This window comes from Varanus komodoensis, unplaced genomic scaffold, assembly GCF_004798865.1.
Source record: "Varanus komodoensis strain SLA01 unplaced genomic scaffold, ASM479886v1 scaffold17, whole genome shotgun sequence".
Classification (NCBI taxonomy): domain Eukaryota; kingdom Metazoa; phylum Chordata; class Lepidosauria; order Squamata; family Varanidae; genus Varanus; species Varanus komodoensis.
This window is the reverse complement of record NW_025335505.1, coordinates 24,136,043-24,159,752: the sequence shown is the minus strand read 5'-3', so window position 1 is coordinate 24,159,752 and position 23,710 is coordinate 24,136,043. Positions and strand designations below refer to the sequence as shown.

Here is a 23,710-nt window from a genome sequence, read left to right as displayed (position 1 = left end):
CAACCCTGACTGCTCTTTAGACGGCCAGATACTGAAGATGAAACTCAAATACTTTGGCCACCTAATGAGAAGGAAGGACTCACTGGAGAAGAGCCTAATGTTGGGAACAATAGATGGCAAAAGAAGGGGATGGCAGAGGATGAGGTGGCTAGATGGAGTCACTGAAGCAGTCGGCGTGAGCTTAAGTGGCCTCTGCGGGATGGTGGAGGACAGGAAGGCCTGGAGGAATGTTGTCCGTGGGGTCGTGATGGGTCGGACACGACTTCATGACTAAGAACAACAACAAAATTACTTTCATTCTGCAAACCAAAATTGGGTAGCCCATAGCCTTACAAATGCTTTGGAGTACAACTTAGTCCCTGACCATTAGCCTTGGTGAATGGGGCTGATGAGAATTTTATTCCAAAAGCAATTGGAGGGGTGTGGTTGACAACATCTGCAATAAGCTTAGGAAAAATATGTACATTTCCTTAACAACCTAACACGAGACGTGGGAAAGATACCTAACTCTGTAAGACTTCACAGTTAACTTTTGTTTTCTTTACTATTTATTTCCACTATTCGCTACTCTGTGTCTAGCAACATATCCAAGTGGTGAACAATGAAAAGGGTGGTGGTGGTGATGATTAAAATACATTTTTTTACAGTCAGGGAAAGGATTGTTTATGCTCAAGTACACCTTCTTATGTACACTGTTCTACTTACATATGGCTTAAAAAACCCTCAAACAATGCAGTAAAAAGGAAGTGATTAAGAGTGCTTGTATAAGACACTGTATGACCAAATTCACATAATTTTAGCATATGTTATTCAATGTACAACTGACTAAATAATTCCAAAACCTTCCACAAATACTCATGAATTAATATACTGTGTCCCTTTCCCAAACCTTCCCACACAGTGATTTTGCAGTTTCTACATTTTCTGTGTTGACATGTACAGGAACAGAAATTCAAAACAATTTACAGTTCTTCCAAACTTTTTAAATCCATTAACCAAGGGCTAATTTAGGTTTCTGTTCTTTTTCAAGCTAGTAAGTCACAATGCAGTGCCAATTAAAATGTATTAATTTGTTTGAGAATTTAGGAACCTAACTAGATACCAATGCTCACAAAAGAAATGTAGACCATCAGTGTACCAGTTATAGTAATAATGGATGACCTGGGTCTACTTCATGCTGGGTCAAAGTTTAATTAGGCATAAAGAGCCTTCTAAGAGTCATTGTCTCATCTTGCTCTGCAGATGAATTCAACAAGAGATCAGTTCAAATTAAGATGCAGCCTATTCATTTAGAATACATCAAAGAATAAGCAGTCATAGTTCTCCTGGGTACATACTTGTGCAGACAAGTCTAGATTGCAACCCTATGTACAGTTATCAGAAATAAATTACCCTGCACTCAATGGGACTTACTTCTGAGTACACATATCCAGGATTGCACTATTAGACTGGGTACCTATCTGGATAATTGATACACTAATTTCTTGGGTTGCTGGAAAAATTGCCCCATGGTGGCAGACATTGCGGCAAATCAGCTCCAATTCTTGGGTAAAATGCTTACCCATGTTAAATTTCATCTTTAGTATTGGTACAAACATAATTCTCCATCATGACTGACAGTGACAAAATTGGGGAAGGGAATGAATTAGATTATCCTAGTCTACTCTCAAATTCTTAACCACCATTTCTTACATTGTTTGTCTACATCCTGCCTTTTTTCCTTTCAAGAAATGCAAGGTGACTTACATAATTTTCTTCCTCATAGTCTTATCATAATAACCCTGTGAGGAAGGTTGGGCTGAGAGTCTGTGACTGGTCCAAAGTCACCAAAGACAGACCATAAAACCCAGATCTCCTGAGTCTCGGTCCCACATTCTTAACCATGATGCCATACTGGCTTCTCAAATACAGAGATTGGTGAATTATCTGTCTACAGCAGGCCAAAATGTCAATACACTTTCCATTGGCTCACAAAGTATCTTCCTTTTGAAACAAATTAACATGCGAGAGAAGTGTGTTCATATGTATGACAAAGGAATCCTACTATAAAAATAAGAATTGATTGTCATGTCATTGTTTCGTTTATTTAATAAGAAAACTGCTCTGTAGCAAGGATTTACTGTGAGCAAATCAAGCAACTTTTACAATTCTTACATTGTAGTTAGCATTGTGCAGCTTTTCATTCACTCATAATATAACTAAAACAACAGTTATAGTGCTTTGCTAATTTCTATGAAAATAATTAATTACTTTGTTAAAGTGTCATTGCTTTAATTATGAGAAGACCAGACTTCTTCAAAGGCTATATATCCTTAAACTGTGGCTTGTTACCTGTTAATTACACTTGCATTATTATCATGCACTCCAGCATGTTTTATATATTGATGTGATACCAGAATTCTCAGAGGAAATGAGTGTGTAAAAGAAAATTTAATGGGTGAACACCTTTTAATTCAATGAAATACTTTAGTCACTTCAAGTTGAAGGCCTTGCTTTAATCACAGGACTCTGATGAAAACCAACTACAGAAAAATGAAGGTGTTATTTTAACACCTATGGTTTACAAATGTTATTTCTATATAGCCTGCTAGTAAGAAGCTTGATTTGAAGAGCATTCTTATGAGTACAGTCAGAATGTATGTTTATTTGGACATTTTAGCAAAGCCTTACTTGTTTATATTGCTGCCTTCCTTCAGACGTTCTCCTGCTGCTCCGGTTTTAGATACTCTTTCACTACCAGCCAAATCTACCAGGCTCACTTTGCTCACTTTCTCTCCAGAATTCTAAGTAGAAAAACAAAGAAATATTAAACGCAAAAGCAATGGCTTTAGAAAAACAAAACCAGGAAAATAAGGAACCTGAAGAACAGCAACTATTATTGGCAGTTAAACTTTGCTTTAAATTGATTTCACACTGCTATGTAGTAGACTTCACCACTGTAATCCAATTATTAATACATATTTATAAGTACGCATAATTTCCTTTCATCTCTTTATTATAAATGTATATTGCTCAATAGCCAAACCTCCCTGGGTAATTCACAAAAGAGAGCTAAAAGCATACCACTTATGAAAAAATTAATAAATAAATATAGGAGAAAGGTACCTCTGACACTGAGAAGACTCCAATGCAGGCACCAAGCAAGCCTCCTCAGGGAGGATATTCCACAACTGTGGTGCCACCACTGAAAAGCCCGTTCGTTAGCAGACTCCTACCTCACCTCATTTGGTATGGACATATGAAAGAGAGTGTCTCAAGATGAAGTTTGAGTTCAGGCATGAGGGAGGGACATAACCCTTTTGGTACCACCCTGCTTAGAGCTTTATAGGCTAATACAAGTGTCTGAATTGAACTTAGGGGGGAAAAAACCAGGAGCAAATGCAGATGAGAGAGCACTGATGTAATGACTGCATTGCCCTGTTCAGTATAATCTTACTTCCCTATTTTGGTCTAGTTAAATTTTCCCCATCATTTCTGAGGGAACCCAAGTTGTAACACAAGCAGTGATACAAACAAGATGTCACCTTCCCTAATAACCCCATGAAATAATTTTATTCAGGCTATCTCTATCATTGAGCCAGTTAGTTTATCACCCTAAGCTGATGTAGGGTGCTCCACACCACTAAAGCTAGCAGCAACAAAATATGAACCTGATCTTTTAGAAGAGTACAACCCCTTCAGTACAAGTTGAACATGATTCATCTGCACAGATGAGCCACCTACTAAATTCTGCTTGGCACTTGAAAAGGAGGTGGTATTTGTGGCAGGCAGCGGAGGAGGTCACATTCTCTCCCTCAACCCCCTTTCAGGGAGACAGCAGAAGAGGCATGCTATCTTCTGCTTCCTGTCCCATTACTTCCTCTTGAGGAAGCAACTGGCTGCTTCGTAATCACCACTGTAGCCTAATGACTGTAGTGACAGGCAGAATCCAACCACTCATCCTTGTCTCCTTGAGAAGAAGTGAGGCTGAGCAGCTGGCTCCTCTGCTGTGCACAACCTCTCCAGAACCAGGACAGGGTTTGAGCAGGCAACACAAGGTATATTTATTCATTATTTATTTATAACATTTCTATGCCGCCCCCATCGCAACAAAGCCTCGGGGCAGCTTACAACAAAAACAAACAAAAGCATATAAAAATTATACAATAAAAATATTAAAACCTGGTGCATCTCGACTTAATTTTTTTTGTTAAAAAACTACGTAATAAATTAACAATTAAAATAAGTTTTAAATAAAAAGGTCTTAGCCTGGCGCCGAAAAACAAATAACGACGGCGCCAGGCGGACCTCTCTGGGGAACACATTCCATAGGTGGGGCGCCACCCTAATGGCTTTCCTCTATATGTATTTATTTAAAACATTTGTATCCCATTCTTCACGACAGCGTCTCAGGATGGCTTACAAGCTTAAAACCAACAACAATGATAAGAACAATCAATAATTCAATAGACAATAAATAGTAATAATTAATACAATCAATAAAAATACAATCAAGTTAAAAATGAATAAATCACATAAAAAGCAACTGTTAATTTTAAAAATCGCTGATTCTTAAAATAACGTTCAAATAAAAAGGTTTTCACCTGGCGTCGGAAAGAATATAGGCTCCTAGGCTCCTGCTACGTAATGGTGGTTGTCATCAACTACAGCCCCTTGGCCAGAATGGCAACCTTTTTTCTGCTGCTCTGGCCAAGGGACTCTGGAGATTTTCATTTTGACCATGTGTCAGATGTGTTCGTCTCAGTGTGTCTTCTGGGTTCATACAACATGCTAAACCATGATGGATTTCCTAAACCCAAGAATAAGCCATAGCCATTTGGGGTGCCTTATAACCCAACCCCCAGAATTTTCTTAGAAATTAAACAATTGACAGTGGATGTGGCAAAAGCATGGCAAGCAACTTTATGGTCTGCACAATTCCCAATAAACAATTCTCAGTATAAACAGAGAAACTGTCAGACATAGAAAACACTGCTAATCCTATAAAAGAGCATGATTTAAAGCAGGGGTCTCAAACTCGCGGCCCACAGGCCAATTGCAGCCCATGGGACGATATTTTGTGGCCCCCACTTGATATCAAAGTTTAGTGATAGTGCGGCCTGTGCATTTTTCTCACACGCACCTGCGTGAGTCGTTACCCTGGGCGCAATGTTCCCTCTAAGCTGCGCGCCGGGACGGATGGGGCACGGGGGAGGGGCCCTGTGGCCTTCAAAGTGCTGGCGGCGCCTGGGCCGGCCTCCGGGAGCGACGCGGGATGAGCGGCCCACCACCACCACGGTGGTCGGCCTTGGTCACTGACACTGCGCAGCTCACAATATATGTCCGTGGTGCTGACAACAATTTTGAAGTGATGGAGGAATTACTCACAGTGATTCCAATGCATGGCCAGACCACCACTCAGGAGATATTCCGCCAGCTGTGTGATGCCTTTGCAGATGCCGGCTTACTATGGAAGAGTTTTGCTGGAATAATAACCGATGGAGCGCCATCAATGACAGGGAGGAGAAATGGAGTTGTGGCACTTGTTCAAAGAAAATTGGAAGAAGAGGCTGCGGAAGAGGCCATTGCTCTGCACTGCATTATCCATCAGCAGGCCCTTTGCAGCAAACGCCTGAAGTTTGACAATGTGATGTCTGACGTTGTGAAATGCATCAACCGTATCAGATCCAGGGGCTTAAAGCACAGGCAGTTCCAAGCCTTTTTAGAGGAAATAGAGTCAGCATATGAGGATGTGCTCTACTACACCGAGGTACATTGGCTTAGCAGGGGAAACGTCTTGAAGAGGTTTTTTGAGTTGAGAGCAGAGGTGAAAACTTTCATGGAGAAAGATGGGATGGCTGTTCCTGTACTAAGTGATCCCAAATGGCTCATGGACTTAGCTTTTCTTGTTGACATCACACAGGAGCTGAATGCACTGAACAAGAAATTATAAGGCCAGGGGCAGCTTGTCAGTGCTGCCTATGACAATGTCAGAGCATTCTCCACAAAACTTGTGTTATGGAAAGCCCAGCTTTCTCAGACAAACTTCTGCCATTTCCCAGCATGCAAGGCACTCATGGATTCTGGCACACCATTCAGCGGTGAGAAGTATGCTGATCCCATTGTAAAACTACAGGAAGAATTTGATCACAGTTTGTAGATTTCAAGACACACAGAGCCACTTTTCAAAGTTTTGCTGACCCCTTCTCCTTCGATGTGGAAGATGCCCCTCCTGTGCTTCAAGTGGAGCTAACTGCCCTGCAGTACAATTCTGAACTCAAAGCCAAGTTCAGAGAGGTGAGTGGAAAAGCAGACAAGCTTGGACAATTTTTGAGAGAATTGCCCCTTACCTTCCCTGAGCTTTCCAGGATATTCTAGCGGACCATGTGCCTTTTTGGGAGCACCTATCTGTGTGAAAAACTTTAATAAGTCAAAGTTCAGGTCCAAACTTACTGATGAGCATCTTCAAGCCACACTGAGGGTCTCAGTTGCTTCCTCCCTCAAGCCAAATGTGGCTCAGCTGTGTAAGAGGAAGCACTGTCAGGTCTCTGGCAGCAAGGAGTAGGAGGAAGTAAGAGAAGCCTATTTTCTGAAGAACCGTTCATGTTCTGAATTATTATTAGTAAAGATTGAGAAGATTGGATCAGTTGTACCTTTTTTTGGAATACTTGAAATCCCCTTTTTGTGGAATACTTGATGCGGCCCAGCCTCACCCAGACTCTACTTCCAGCAGCCCCCAGGTAAGTTGAGTTTGAGACCCCTGATTTAAAGCAACAGGGAAAACTAGAGCAAGTCTCTAAATTACCAGAAAGCTTCAGATTAAAATGGCAGACACTGAGGACAAAGACAGTTACCTGAATGTTATAATCAGAGATATGGAGAAACAAATGTGGCTGCTCATGAAATAACCTGGTTTAAAGAAAACTGTCTAAATGAATATCTGTTTAAGAGTTATAAAGGGTACATTGAACAATCATGTCCATGTAATCTGCCAAAGCACCTCCCAAGGATATAATAGCACACTTTGCATGGTATACAAAGAGAAAAGAAGTATTTAGAACACTAAACAACTTATGCAGCAAGGAGGGAAGAAGAGTCAGGTGTTTTGGACTTAAGCCAGGATACTTGGCAAAGGAGAAAAGCTTCCTGTCATTTTACTCAACTGTTAAGAAATGGTGAAATAACCCATAGGTGATGAAAAGATAGGGAAGTGTTTACACAAGCAACTAGAGGAAAAAGAATTGAGCTTTTGCAAGAACTTGGGGTTAAAACCCCAGGAACTTACAAAACAGATTGGAGATGAAAATGGAATGTTATCTGACCATGATGATCCTAGAAAGGAATGGAGAGCAGGACAGTGAAGAATAAAAAAATACAAGTGGAAACAACTTAAAAAATGCTTAAGATGACAATATAACATATGGCTCAAAATGCAGGAATCAAATTACAAGAAAGGGTATTTTATCGAATGGTCAGATAAACAATGGTTAGATAAACAAGAGAAAGTTACATTAAATTGATTTATAGAAATACAGGAAAGCACATGAGCAATTAAACAGGCTTGTATTAAAATGGACCAGGAAAGAATGCTCCCCCCCCCCCCACACACACACACAAAGAGAGAGAAGGAGAGAGGAAAGGAGGAAGGGAGAGATATGATACAGAAATGTTATTGAACTGGAAATGAGAAAGTAAAGAGGAAACAGTTTAATGAATTATTTTTTACCAATAGATGCAATAATACAAGGACAACTAACAATGACTTTGTGAAGTTCTAACAACTACAAGAAGTTAAATGTAGATGTCATTACATTATGAAATGGGATAAACGTGGGGAATATGGATAATAAATCCTGTTAATGAGAGGTGGTTTGAAATACTTCAAGATGATTGATATCAATTTTTTTCTAATGGAAAACAAAAAGAGAGGGACCAGTTATGTAGGGAGTAATGATACATAATCCTGAAAACAAACCAACCAGGGAAATTGAGAATTGAATAGTGTGTATGTATAAAACACATATATAAAAGAAGTAATGACAAAGTTTGGGTAGAAAAGAAGAGAAAGTGAGTTGAAAGGGCAAATATGAAACTATTAGGGGAATAAAAAATGATATGGACAAGATAGTAACTACACACCCTTTCATGTTGTGAACTAATTACTTTAATACATTAAAAATCTGGACTCTCATGTTCTCTCTCCAGTTCAAGAAATCAGATATGACTCTGAATGTGAGGAGGCCAATGTCTGTCTTTCTCTTCCAAGGCTGGACATATTGTGGCTTGCTTGGTTAAAGTTACTGTGTGTAGCATATTGGAAAATAAAACATGGCTTGCAATGGAACAGGAAAATGGTACCCTCAACAGAAATAACATTGCAAGCAAATTTGGTGACCAGACAAATGTAGTATCTTTTAATGTTAATGGACTGGCCATAGTGATTAAATCAAAAAAGAAGCTGAAATCCAGATGTGGTACTACTACAGAAAATACATCAAAAGGCATCCAGCCACAGAACAGTTTAGGTATGCAATACTAAGTGAACAATATTATGTAGCAGGGACATCAGAAGCTATAGTGGATTTCTATTATATTGGCAGATCAATTCCTTTTATTTAACAGATGCTCTTCAGGAGCCTAATGACTGATATATTTTTATCAAAGGAAGTAAAAAAGGCAGTAAACTCACTAGAGTATCCAGATATTCCCTAAACAGTAAATAATTTTCCTTCATAAAAGACCTCACAACAGAACTTAATGGTGTCAAACAGGGAATGGTTATAATGGGAAATTTCAATAGGGTATTTGATGAAAAGTTAGACAGGAGTTTTTCAGTTTTCAAATCCAGTAGGCTTTCAAATTGTCTATTAAGCCTAATCAATTTAAACATGTTGATACATTATTGCAGGAACTAGGAGGAGACATAAAAGGGCTTCACTTTTTGTTCAGCTCAGCACAGAACATATTCTAGAACTGATTACATCTTAATTACCAACAATATTTTACTGATGGTCAGTGGAGCTAACATCAGTAGCATAACAGCATGAGACCATGTTCCAGTCAGTTTAAGATAAACCTTGTGGAACCATAAAGTCACTTCTCTACATGGAGGCTTAATGCTAACCTTCTTATCAAGAGAAAGACAACAAGAAAATAAGAAAAGAAATAATAGATAATTTTTCCACAAAGATGTCCGTAAGAAGAAAACAGTAATATAGAATACTATGAAAGCAGTGATTTGGAGAATACATATAAATTAGGCATGTGTGAAGCCAATTTCTGAAAGTCACAGGAATTTTTTTTCACATTACTGAAAAAGAGATACCAACAGTGATAAGAAATCTGAAAAATGAGAAGACAGAAGGGTAGGACAGATTAACGAATGCGTTCTACCATTTAAACTATTCTGAATGGAGAATTTATATCTTATCCTGGCAGTAATCCAGACTGGTAGTTATCCCTAAACCATGTACAGATGGTCAAACCATGTATGACCATCTATAAGGTCATACCACTCCATTAAGCTTTTTAAGCAAGATACCTAGATATTGATGCCTGGAAAGTATTTAAGCTGATTCTATCCAAGGACTACAGAAAATAATTCATCACAGTATTACTAATCAGATTCTGATTGTTTAATTTTCTTTAGACGCTTTTAAGGCTTTTGATAAACTTGAATGGTCTTTTTCAGAGCAAATCACACAATGAGTATGTATACAAATAACATGTTCATTGATGCTTTCAAATCCAAACAATGTCATTTTAGATTCAATTAAAACTATCTGAATATGAGGAAATAGAAGAATTAAAAATAATTACCTAAAATTTGAATTGGTATGTTTGAATATGACAGAGGAACAGAAGGGGTTACTAAGGAATCGCAAGACTGACTTGCAGCCATTCAGATTTAAATATTTAGATATAAGACATACGAACAACTATGTAAATGAAATTCTGATCCATTATATACAAATCTTAAGAGTGATATCAAATTACAAAAGCAGTTGAATCTTTCCTGGCTTAGTAGAAAATCTATCATCAAGAAGATGCCTTTCTGTAATTTTTTTTTTAATTTCAGTTTGTCATTCAAAATCACTCCTACACTATTTAAAAAGTGGCAGAAAGTTATGGAAATGTTTAGTGTTGGGGGTAAAATACAATGTGCATATGCAAAAAGGCACTTTATAGATAAGCCTTTCTCAGTCAGGGTTTTCTAGAACCCTAGGGTTCTGTGAAATCTTGCTGGGCGTTCCAGAAAGATTGTGAGATGAATTAAACATCTCACATCCGCACATGTTTATGTTTATAAAACAAACATAAGCATGAGTTTGTTTAGGAGCCCTTCTGCCTGCCTAGAATATAGAAAAGTGCCCAGGGGGAGTCCCCACCCACAAGGGAAAGAGCCAGAGTAGGAAGCGCATCCTCCTCAGGTTAGTGGGAAGCTAGTGATAATTCCGTGTATTTGGAATTAAACAACCAGCAATGGCCTTTATTTCACATCCTCTTTTCATTGCATACACCCCGTACTATTAACAGATAGGCACTGGCCACTGAGGTGAAGGAAGAGAAATGCCCCCAGTCATTAAACGGCAGGAAGAGGAAGTGGTAGGTCACCAGTGAAGCCTCAACGGACAGAGACAGTCTATCTCTGGGGTGCAGTTATGGGACAAAAAAGAGGATGACGTTGCTGCATTCACACCTGCCTGGTGTTCCCTTTCCACAGGCAGATCAGGCTTGGCTAAAGGGTCCTTTTTTAGCACCTCTTTTAAAAATTATTTTTAATGGATACAGGGAAAAATGGGGAAAGGGGAAAGGAAAGGAAAAAGTTTCCAAGGGACCTTGTAAAAAAAATTACATATAATTCTAGATACAGGAAATATCACAAAAATGGGTAATAGTAATTAAATCTACCAAATTTGTAACTACAATGTTAGTATAACACATACAATAAGGCTTAGTTAAGTCTTAATTAGCTTATTAATTAAGTCTAATAATTCTTACATAAAATTGCTTTAGCATGGGTACCAAGTAAATAATAATTCAACTTATATTCACAAACCCAGCAACAATTAATAATTGATTTTTCTTTTTTCCCAAATAAAACAATATCATAAAAAAGAAATTAAATTCAAGGTGCAATTATGCAAATTTAATAATGATATCTATAGGTTCTTTTTTTCCCCTCTGAATCGCTGAATAAAGTAAGTAAAATTCTTTAACCAGTTTTCTCTTTATATAGCTAGTTAGCAAATGTTTCGGCTAAGTCCTCCTTATGGAAGTTCTATTTTTTTTCTCTCAATTATTAACTAAAATATGTATAATAAGCTTTCAATTTATCATTAAATTCTTTGGTTGGCCTTCTATTTATATAACTGGTTAATTTTGCCATTATTGCATATTCAGCTAGCTTATTTTTCCAGACTTCACTAGTTGGGGAGTTTTCTGCTTTCCAATGGTAACTTTAGCTGCTGTTATCATATATTTAAATAATTCTTCCAATTTTCTTGGAAGACTTTCTAGCAGAATACTCAATATTTATTATCATTATTATTTATTATTATTATTTATTATTTATTAGGGGAACTTCTATGCCACCCCATTCGCCGAAGCCTCGGGGCAGCTTTCCTATGAATGCTAAGAACAATAGCATGTTCTTAGCATTCATAGGAAAGTTAATTTCAAAATTTCTGTATTTCAGCTTGTATTCCTTTCCATCTCATCCACTTCCTTGCATTTCCAGCACTTTCCATTATAATTATGGTCCATTTTTTCAATATATTTGGGATAATCTACTGACAAAAACACATTTTGTACCAATTTTCTCCTAGTGCTTGGCAAGCTGTAAGGTTTCCCACTGGTGGAAGGTATTTCTTTTTTCAAAATTTTGCCTCCATCTTATCACACATGTTTTAAGTTGTTCAGCTTGCTTGCTGGAGATCGGTAGGGAAAGTGGGGGGCGTCCTATACATGGGGACATCTTACAGACAGAAAAATACGGTAATTCCTCCTTATTGGTTAAATATTTCTCCATACACTATAAAATGACAGCTTTTCCTTAAATGCTTGTCATAATATGCTTCTATTAGGGACATCAAAAGAGAGATTGGAGGGCTAATTCTTATTACAACACCAAATTCTTATTAAACCATCTCTGATTACATGGCTTTTATTGTGTTGAATTTTTTTACTGATTCCTTAGCCCACAAATAATTATATAATTCTTCTAAATCTGCTGTTTCCAATTTTATTAATTGTTCATCAGGATTTTTAATCCAGTCTGTAATCCAAACCAGGCCAGCTGCATAGTAATATACTTGGGTCCTTTTCCCTCTTAATCTGCAAAGCCCTTCTTATAAGAAGGGTGGCAGGTAGCTGTCACATTAATAAAATACTGACATCAACAACAATATAAATAAAATAAAATTTCTGAGTGCATGCACATAGATTGAACTGATGGGTTCAAAATTATTATAGTCATCAGAATAACTTTATAATAATTTAGAGTAACTTTTATGGAGGAGTTCCTAGAGACATGAAAATTATTTGAAGGACTCCTCCAGGGTAAAAATGTTGAAAAAGGCTGGTATAGACAAACAAAAAGTAGAGGCTTTGGTTTTGCTTATTTAAAACTGTATTATGATTCCTTTCAACTTAAACTAATTATGCCACAATACAAACTGACAATACTGTGTATGAGCAGTCAAAAAACTTTAATAACCATAATATTAGCATTCTTCTTTATTCATATTTAAAGAAGATAGCAACAGAAGCAACAAAAATCCCTTTTTAGAAAATACAATGAGTAGGGGGGACTCCTGGAACAAAATAATTCCCTATTTTGTATTCCTGCTTATCTTTTTCTGGACCCCCCAGAGTTCAGTGATCTGAATAAATACAAGCAATACAAAAACTGGAAGGAAAAAGGAAGACACAGTCTATAAAGCTTTGTTCCAAAATTAACACAAAGAAATAAGGCAATCCAATCCATCCCCATCTTTGAAAATGATTGGGTTAACTCATGAGGCAAGTCTAACGTTTTAGCCTCTTGTATCTATAGCTGGTAAATAACTTATAGCAGAACAACAGAAAGACAGAAAATAGTTAAAGAGAATGATACTGGGAAACAGATTACAGATATACAGTGGAATACAATCTGACAAAAAAAAATCCCAGTTAGGTCTATTTCAGCAGCAATTAGAGAAACACAATTAAAGTCATACATAACTGGTGTCTGATACCTGTGAAATAAAATCATATTAACACAAATCTTTTGCCAAATTGCTGGAGAGGTAGCAATGTCAAAGGTTATCTATTCTGTATGTAGTGGGCTTGTGAATATGTACAAATATTTTAGAAAACTGTTTATATTATATTTCTCAAGTAATAAAGTTCATGGCATCATATCATTAGCTCTTTTTATTTTTGATGAGATGCAAAAGCAGCTGATATAAAAAGACCTTACTACTATCATTACAAAGTGATAGGAGAAAGAATAGTTATAGCACAATACTAGCAAATGAAAATAAGATATACTGTGAAAATTTGTGAGGTGGTTCTTGCTGAAAAACTAGCACAACTTAACATATTGATCAGAAGGATAATTAAGCAAAAAAAAAAAAAATTAAAAATGGTGTAAGAATGCATGTTTTACAGACCACCAAATGTGCATTCTGTTTTTGGAAAGATATGATAATTAGCAAGGGGAAGATTGAAAAGCAATTATTTTTGTAAATATAACAGAGCTTAAAATGTATACTGCACAGGTGTGCTCAAGGACAACACCCCTAAATTATGTATAAAACCTGAGATGAATGAGGTAGGACAAGCTACATGTGTTGGTTGTTGTAGTACTTTTGTTACCCTGCATTTTTCAAATAAAATGTTTCTTGAAAAAAAAGAAGAAGAAGAAGAAAGAAATTAGTATCACTCCCAGCCTGAGCAGGGTGTTTCAGGAAGGGCCTGCCTTGCTGAAACCCGTCAAAAAAAACAGCCAATAACAGCTCTTTAGTACAAATTCCATTCCTTTCCCTTAAAGTAGGAACCACCTGACAAATATTGACCAACAGGTCTTGCCTAAACTGCTTCCGTAAGATTTTGGTAGCTAAGTCGTTTCTGTCTGTGGGACCGCACAGAGGCCACAATAAATGTTAAATCAAAGCAATATAGGAAGAGCTGCATTTGATCTCTAAAACTTAAAGTATGCTGTCTCACCTGTAATAGCAAAATGGCATACATTGAGACTGGATCCAAGCTTAAATGAAATGAATGGGTCCACTCTAAACATGATGACTAAATCTGGATCCATATTTACAAGCAATGTGGGTCCACAAATGACATTTTAGAAAACACATACCTATATCCTTTGGGCTAAAGCCGGTTGTCATGTCATTTTAAGTTTAAAGTTGTCAGGTCATCTGTTATTACATTTGCTGTTGATCCCAGATAAAATAATAATATGTATGTCCACAACAGTATAAACTTCAATTTAAAACTTAACTGCTTTTATTAAAATCTATTCTAAGTTTTGAAAACTGGAACCCGTTTTAAACAATTTGGAAGGCCATTTGAATAGTGCTGCTGAATTCAACGAGATGAGACTTACAAGTTTACATTTTGTATTAGGCTACTAATCTAATAAAATTTCAGAAAGTCCATAGACTCAGTTCACTTACACCAGTCTGTAGATCATAAAGTGTCTGAGTGACTACAATATTAAAAACAGCATGGGAGCGGCTGCTTTCTTCATTCATGTTGGTTGCTGCAACAGTTCGGGACTTGTTTCCCTCTGACATCAATGATTCAATATCCTGAAGCATACAAAGAACAATGGATGTTAAAATGAACTCATCCTTTCCATCTGCAAGTTTCCCAGTATATTACATATTATGGTGTACCACTATATTAACGTAGCACATCAGACAATGTGAAGTATGATTTTATGGTATAAATAAACATAAATATAACCTAAAGCATCATGTTACACATGTTCTAACTGATATGGCTGGTGATCCTGTTGAATCCTGATCAACCTCTGGAACTCAGAGATGACCCAGTTGACCTAAGCAACTGATCACTCCTGAGCATCCTTTCTGTAGTAGAGCTCCACGGTATACTCTGGAGTTGAGAGTGATGAAACAAAACAGGAGACAGCTTCAGTGCAGATGGAGAGCGACTCCTAGTGAATACAATCACTAGGCCCTGGTATGGCCTTATTAACAGTTTAGCAAGATCTGTGTCCCACTGCAATATATTTGCAGGATACTTTGAGGACAAAATCTCTTGTATCCACTTAGATCTCAATGTGATTGTAGTTGAATCAGATGATATATCCAGAGCACAGTCTGGTCTAGCGTTCTTGGATGAGTTCCTGTTAGTATAGCTAAGAGATGCTGAGATGGTGTTTGGACAGGTTTGTACAACCATTCATTACTGGATCCTTGCCCTCTTGGCTAATAAAAGCTAGCAGAGAGGGAACATCTGGCTGGGTCAGGAAAGTGATTAATGCCTCTTTACAGAAGGGAGTGGTCCCATGCCACGCCTGAAAAAAAACCCTTTCTAGATGTAGAAGAACTTCATAATCTTAGGCTGATAGCAAATATTCCCTTCCTGGGTAAGGTTCTTGAGTGGCTGATGGCCAACCAGTTCCAAGCACTGTTGGATAGGACTGATTATCGAGATCTATTTCAGCAGGGTTTAGGCACAGAAAGAGCGCTCATTGCCCTGTATAATGACTTGTATCAGGAAAGAAATGGATGAGCGTAAGTCTTGCATCTCTTGGGAGGTATTTTATATCATTGACTATGATATACAGCTAGCCGAGCTGGAAGTAGCAGTTATGGCACTGCAGTAGTTCTGCTCTAACTTGGACAGCCAGCTCCAACAGGTGGTACTTGGGAGATGCTGCTCGGCCCTTTGGACTATTCAGCATGAAGTGCCTCAGGTGTTGGTCTTGTTCCTCCATGCTTTTTATCATATACATAAAACAACTGAGTGAGGTCTTCCAGAGTTTTGGAATGCTTTGCCATCAGTACACCAATGGCATGTAGTTCTATTTCTCCTTTCTGCAGATGTGTTAAACTGATGCCTGGCTGCAACAACAGACTACATGAGAGTCAACTGAAGCTCTATCCAGGCAAGACTGAGATGTTGTTAGTACAGGGGATGGGGGGATGAAGTGAATTCATCCTGTTCTGTATGAGTTTGCATTCCTCTTGAAGGAGTGGATTTACAGCTGGGGGTGCTCCTTGAGTCATATTTGTCACTTGGAGTCTAGGCGGCCTCAGTGACATGGATTTCTTTGCACCAGCTTCATCTGGTGGGCCAGGTACTCCTATTGGGATAACCTGGTATCGATACTCTATACTCTGGTAACCTCTAAACTAGATTACTGCAGTGCACTCCATCTCCATATGGGTTGCCCTTGAAGACTGTTCAGAAGCTATTACCTGTGCAAAAAGTGGCAGCCAGATTAATAACTGGGACCAGAAGGTCTGAACACAAAATACCAATTGTAGCCCACTTGGATTATATGTTTTCAAGGCCAAGTCAAAATACCTATAAACGCTACATGACTTGGGATCACAATACCTGATGGCATTCCTCTCCCAGTCACAGTCTCCCTGGATACTATGATCATGATCTGGGGCTTTCTTCTAATTGCCACCTCTGAGGGAGGCTTAGCTGGTGTCTTTTTTTTTCACTCAGAGTGCAAGAACACAAGTGTTCATTCTCACACTCAACTGTTTATCTGGCATGGCACAGAATGATGTGCTATAGCCTCAGTATATGCTCCCCACCATCCCAGGAATACCATTAAATTTGTGCTTTACCTACCTCAAAGCTAGTGACAGCAAGTTGAGACAAGCCATCTACATATGGACCCAAAACTTTGTGCTCACGAACTTTGAGAGACTGTCGACTCCTTGCAAACAAAAAGTATTATCAGTATCCATTCACCGACCTGTAGACTTCTACTCCACATAGACTTCTACTCCATATAGACCATATAGAATAGACTTCTACTCAAGTAAACTTTCATTTACTAGAAATTCAAGGATTGGTTGTACAGAGAATTATTTTAATTAAAGCATAACTATCTGAATTACAGTGCTTTATTCCTCTACTTTTTCACAACCACAATATGAAAAGTCCTTAGAGAATGTGGAGAAACCAATACCAAGATACGGTTAGAAGATAACAAATGTAACAGTGGCAAATCATGAGTTAAAATTCTAAGATTTGCTGGGTCACAAGTGTAGCACTACAATTTTGAATATGTAACCTCCAATCAGCCTCATCACTGACAAGTGAACCTGGATATGAGGTGTTATTTGTGGGTTAAATCAGTAGTTTTCAACCACTGGTCTGTGGGAGGTTTCCTGCCGGCTACTCACCGTGGACCAGTGAAAGGGCTGGCTGTGCTCCACCAACTCTTCCTTGGTTGGTATCACATTCACAGGTGGTGCACTGGTGCCACCAGGAAAGCTGGGAGGGAAGATGGCTTGGTGGGAGCCACACTGCACCAATTTTTGTATTTTGCTCTTTTGTTGGCATTTTTTGTTGCTCAGTTTCTGGTTGTTCTGGAAAATTTTCATTTTTTGGAATTGTTTTTGGAAACGAATAGAATAGTGTTATGTGTATGGTACTTTTTGTTTTTGTCTTGGTGGTCCTCAAGGTGGCTTTCCTGTTTTTGCCAGTCCCCAGCTATGGAAAGGTTGAAAACCACTGGGTTTTCTTTTAGTTATTAGGTTAATCTACAATTAACCCAATAACTAATTGTACAAGCATTCTTCAAAAAGTTTCTGCACTTTTAAAAACTCTATTAAGAATTTCAAAAACAAATTACATCACTTTTCTACATAGTCACCTTCCTTTGCAATACATTTTTCCCAGTATCATACCAACTTTTTAACTCCATTAGCAAAAAATACATAAATATATATATTTATAAAACATAAAAGTACAGAAACTTTCTGAAGACCCCTCATATATTAGGTTTAGGTTAACTCATGAATAACACACACAGTATCCAGGTTCACATGTCAGGGAGCAACCTACAATCAGGCTGATTGAAGAATTCATATTCAAAACACAAAATCTAACAAATTGTGGATTAACTAACCCATAATTTGCTCTAATGTACAAATCATGTCAATGAAATTAACAGACTTTCCCCCAAAATTCTGGTTCTCTCTTTCAACCCCTACTATTTATAGTTATCAAGTTACCATTAACACAACTAGCATGCAAATAAGAGAGAAGTTGGTTCAAATGTTCTCCAGAATTCATCATCTGCACACATCTCACAAGGCAAATTCCAAAAGCCAGGTGCCTTTATAAACATTAATCACTGTAAGTGGTTGATATTTTCTCTTCAGTATTCAGTACAATCAGATCTATACTACATGTAAAAATGGCAGATCTGTTACTTTAAATACAGTTCTGCCCAACTGATGAGTAAAGTGGTAGGTGGGACAGTGTTTTAAGGATCAAACAAGCAAGTCCACAAAGAGTACAGAACCTTCCATATACACTACTTCTAAACTCAGTTCCTCCAGAAATTTGTTTCTGATACCAGAAATAAACCTGGGTGGGTAGGAGGGCAGAGGCTGGGTGCAGTGGCTATGATGGATGATGGTAGGAAAAAGTTCAGTCCCTGCTCAGGAAAGATCTGGTTTAAAGAAGCAAGACTATAGCCCTTGTGCATAATTTGGGCCCTAATGCACATATATGTTCTCATTTCTAATATGCCACAATAAGTTACTCACCCTTTAGGGTCCAGCAAATCTCTGACCTTCTCGTTATAGATTTCCATATAGGACACTTCCACTTTAAAAGTATGCAAATCATTTTCTTCTACAGTGATTCTTTGAAATAAAGCACAGCAGAGGCGTGGGATGAGACCCAGCTGCTCTGCATTGCCCATCATTGAGAAGGATTTTCCTGAGCCTAAAAGAGAATAAATAGATAAAACATGTATTTTAAAAACCATCCTGATGATTTTGAAGGAACTCCTATACCAACCACCATATCATAGGTATGCTACAATCTGTATGTATACATTAACTGTATGATCGAGTAACACAAGTCAGTTTAGTGTTTCAAGTGGAATGCAAGAGAAGAAACAGGTAAGTCAGTGCAGACAATTTTCAGATTTCCTGCATTCTTATTGTTTGTTTTGTTTTTACAATAAACAGGTAAAAATTAAAAGTGCAGTATAAGTTGCCTTCTCATCCCTATCTAGAAAATAACTACTCCAGGAGGAAAGGAATATCTAAAGTTATTCAGTTTTAAGTAAAAAATTGTGTAGTAGTAATAGGTAAGTTTATTGTTGTCGTAGGTCATAACAGGCCAGAACATAAAAAAATCATAAGATACCATGAAATGATAATAAAACAATGAAGTAGTAATATTATAAAATAAAGTAATAAGATATTATATATGAGAAGTTACAACTAAATAGCTACAACTAAGAGTTTAAGAATTTCTAAGTTTAAATGACAGCAGAGCAACAGTGGCAACTTGGTTGCTAACAGTTGGAAACACATATATGAGAAGATAAATCAATTTTTCAAGGTCAGAGCACTTAAGTAATTCTCCCTTTACAAATGAGATCAATTTGGCCCTAATCTCATTGTAAATGGGTCAGGGGAGGACATACTGGATTACGTCCTTCACTTGACCAACACCACAAGGACAGAGGCATTGTACAACAGGGAGCTTACAAAAGCTCCCTTCAAGTTATGCAGAGGCCATTGTCGGCAGACGAAGGGAAGTTAGAGCCTTTCTCAATGCGGCATTGGTTATATTAACCAGATACTGTGAAAGACTTCTATGCTTTTTATACTGGTGATACCAAAATGAAAATTTGGATGATTGAATTACAGTGGCATCTTTACTAGCATCCTTTTCAAAAAACCAATCTCTAATACATGGGTCTTCAAACAACACTCCACAGGCTGAATTCAGCCCACCATGCCCATTTATCCGGCTAGCCTCAGAGGCTTCAGACTCGCTCGGAGAAAATGATATCCAAGCAAGCCACTGCCTCGCAGTGTGCGCACCCCCCACTGCAGCTGCCTTTCAATTGGCCCCCTGTTGAAAAGGTTTGAGGACCCCTGCGCTAATATTTTTTCTATCCCATGATCTAAGGTTTCTCAAGGATGGTAGGGAATGCATTTGTAAAATGGAATACTGAAGTATGGTCCATTGATTCCTGGCTGCATAATGGAAAAAACAGAGTTTGGCAAGATGGGATCCTTGAAAACTTTCTAGTTTCCTATAATGCTCCAGCACAGCAAGGTATAGTATAACAGTGTTGGAAGGTAGCCTACTTCCATACTTAAGTAGACAGTTGCAGTGCCCTAGGGGAGGCCTCAGATCTTCCTTATGAAGTTATTTTGGACTTCCAATTGGGCTATGACCTTCTCATCCCACCCCCAAATCTCAGCCCCATACAACATCTGGGCTATCACCTTGCCCTGGGACATTTTAAGAACATGCCCTCCTTCAGAACAAAAGAATGCCAAAATAGTACCTACTGTATGCTGGGCAGTTGTCAAAACAGTAGATAGGTGTGCTTTCCATGAAAGGAACTTATGAAAAGCAATACCCAAGTATGTAGAAGAGGGACACTGTTCTATTTGTTGGGCATTAATTGGTATTACTTTTGACAAAAACAACTATCTTTTTTTTACTATAATTAATTTTTAGTTTTTCCCTTTCACAGTAAGCAGCTAATCTGGTCAGTAATTTTCTAAATCCAATCTCAATATAAGAACTGATAGCCATATCATCAGCATACTTTAACACAGAGGTTTTCCATCCATTGAATGAAGGAGAGAAAAAACTTTGTAACTTCATGGCCACTACTATATCATTAATAAAAAAATTAAATAAAAAGGGAACAAGTAGACAGTCCTGCTTAACACCTTTCTTCAATGAGACTGGATCTCACAAGGATCCTTGCTGGCCTGTTCTTATTCTAGCTGTAGTATCAGTGTATAGTTCAATTATTAGTTTAAGATGAATATCAGTATCAGTCCTAGCTAATTTTTCCCATAATTGAGCCCTGTCAATAGAGTCAAAGGCAGAGGTAAGATCAATGAAAGCAACATAAAGTTTTGAAAGCCCATTGGTATATATTTGAATAAGGGCCTTCAGTGTAGTGCAGTGATCTACCCTGCCTGTTCAGGATGAAAAGGTTTTGTTTCCTCCTCCCAATCTTCTAATTTATTCAGAAGATGTCTTGCATAAAGTTTAGAAGAAATATCTAATAAACTAATTGAGTGATAACTGGCAGGTTCCTGCTGGTTGCCATTTTAAAAATTTGGATAAATTATACTTTGTTTCCAGTGGCAAGGTACAACACATGTTTTATCTATTCCCGAGAGGAATCTAATCTAGTTAGGGACCCACCAGGAATTATTTATCCTATATACCATCTCTGGGGGAATCATATCCTCTCCAGAAGCTTTTCCAAGTTGAGATTACCTCCTTACACTCAGATTTTGAGACAGCTGGCCACTCTGGTAATATGTTTAGTTTGATAGGAATTATTGTTGGTTCAGTGTATGGGTAACTGTAAATGGAGGAGAAATATTGGGTTCAGCATCATGCTGAAATGCATGCATGAGGCATGGTATGGTGTGGGGAAATACCATTAGCCAAATTCCCAAAATTTCCTCTCATTTTTTTGAGTTAGGCTCCATTGATCCTTACAGTAAGATAACTTCTTAATCTTTAATGGTTACTTATATTGGGATAGAAATTGGATCAATAATTGAATCAGGGAATCTGTCCTTTCCTCTCTTCTCTGTAGCTTTCTTAGGTCTTGTTTTTTATTCCTGCAGTCTTAGTCGTACCATCCCTTTCTTGTATTGTTCCTTCTAGGGAGACAGGCGGGTAGTAAGCTGGGAGCTTAGTACACCATTAATTGAACTAAAAACATGATATACATTGGTATTTGGTAGTAATGCAAGATGCCTTTGATCTATCATTTGTGGAGTGTTTTAAAAAGTAGTGATTTTCTCACTGAGGATAGGGCACCATCTGAGATAATATTTGACCTGTGTGATGCTATCAAAGTTAAAATACCACACTGGGGGGTGGGGGGGACGGGTTATAAACCAAAACAGTCAAAACCAAAGGTAGATGATCATTCTCTGTTCTATTGTGGACATCAAAGGAGCTAACCTGAGAAAGAAATGCATAGGAGATTAAGAAATAGTCAATGATACTGGCTCCAGATGAACTTAGAAACGTCTAATGTCCATTAGAACTATCAATATTGGAGCCATAGAGACTATACAGCCTGTACTTAAAAGCCAGATTCAGTAGGGACACCCCTTATTTAATAATTTCTCCATGAAGAACCAGGGCAGGTATCATTCATCCTCAGGACTAAACTGTGTCTTCCGAACATAGCAGCTAATATCTTTGCCAATTCAGGCATTGAAATCACCAGCCAGTAGAATATTTGCATTTTGTAATGTTTGTTCAGTCCTCTCCAAAAGGATTTGCAGGGAGAACCAGACAGTGAACCACAGATTTGGATTCCATCCTGTTGGAAGATAGACATTGATGCAAAGCATTAGTTCAAGATATTTACTATCTATCTGGACTACCTGGACAGGAGAAGAAATGTCCAGGCACCATGTCTCCTGTAATAAAATGTTAAATTCTGCCATTTATTGTTCAAAACAGGTATCCACCAATTTGTTGTGCCACCTGGCAATATTCCAATAAATGATTTTTTAAATAACTCAGGACCTTAGAGGCAAGCCACTTGGTGGCATTTGGAGCATTATATGCTTGTCTAGGTGTACGACAACATACTGATGTTGTGGTGATTTTCTCATCAGTATGGGAATCATTAGCAGGCAGTTACCTTGGGCTGTCAGTATGCTTGCTGTCTCTGAGCATGGCTGGATTTGCATACTGGAGATCTTGGTTAAAATATGCTCTTGATACAGTAAATTCCTTTTGTCTGCTTTTCTGGACTAGGCCCTTGCATAATACAGGCTGAAACAAATTGTCATTATCTGGAACAGATCAGGATGGAGTCAATATGGCCTGTTTTAGGATGGAAGAATATGATGGCTTGCTAGGATATAGGTTATTTTCTTGCCAAGTTGATTGATTACAGGGTTCAGGGGATTTATAATGATTTTCTGTGGCATTGCTGTCAGATTGGTGATCCAAAGATATTAAGTCAATTAAAGGCTTGGCTGCTGCTCAAGTCACCAGCAGTATTTGTTTCAATTCATCCAGTTGTCTCAGTATTTCTTCTTGTCTGCAGTTTGGTAAACCTTCAAAACAGTTAATTAGTCCTGTTTATAGAGCTTCATCAGTGCCAAATCATTCTCACATAATTCCAGTATAATTGTTTGGGCAGTGTCTTCTCAAGGACACTGAAGGTGCTAAGTTGCTGAGGTTCTTATCATTTGGCACACTGCCCATAGCATAGGGCAGAGGAGTATCTGCTTGAGAAGTTGTACCAAGTAGAGCAAATCTTTTTTCATCTCGGAAGATACACAGTGGGTATATTTGAAAAGTGGAGAGAAAATATTTCATTTTAAACAGCATAGAGGGGGATGGTAGAATGGTTGAAAGACAATCAAATTTGTTTGAGTCCTCTCATACTAGGAAGCCATTCAGCAGTACTTAGATCAAGCAGATGACTTTGGCATCAGAGAAGTGAACTAAGTGATAGAACAACAGCTCTTCTGGT

The 23,710-nt window shown here is 38.0% G+C and overlaps 1 protein-coding gene across 11 annotated transcripts in view; it reads right to left on the bottom strand.

The window, feature by feature from the left end:
* Positions 1–23,710, bottom strand: part of KIF13A (kinesin family member 13A) — a 126,201-nt gene that overhangs the window by 65,900 nt on the left and 36,591 nt on the right. For all 11 annotated transcript variants that reach the window (XR_006414376.1, XR_006414375.1, XR_006414374.1 and 8 more), the window contains 4 exons: positions 18,747–18,927; positions 16,813–16,900; positions 14,652–14,786; positions 2,671–2,783 (listed from right to left, as the gene is read on the bottom strand). Coding sequence is in view for 8 of the 11 variants with exons in the window: in XM_044426688.1 (XP_044282623.1) it covers positions 2,671–2,783; positions 14,652–14,786; positions 16,813–16,900; positions 18,747–18,927 (517 nt within the window). In the remaining 3 variants the exon portion in view is untranslated. The remainder of the gene's footprint in view (positions 1–2,670; positions 2,784–14,651; positions 14,787–16,812; positions 16,901–18,746; positions 18,928–23,710) is intronic.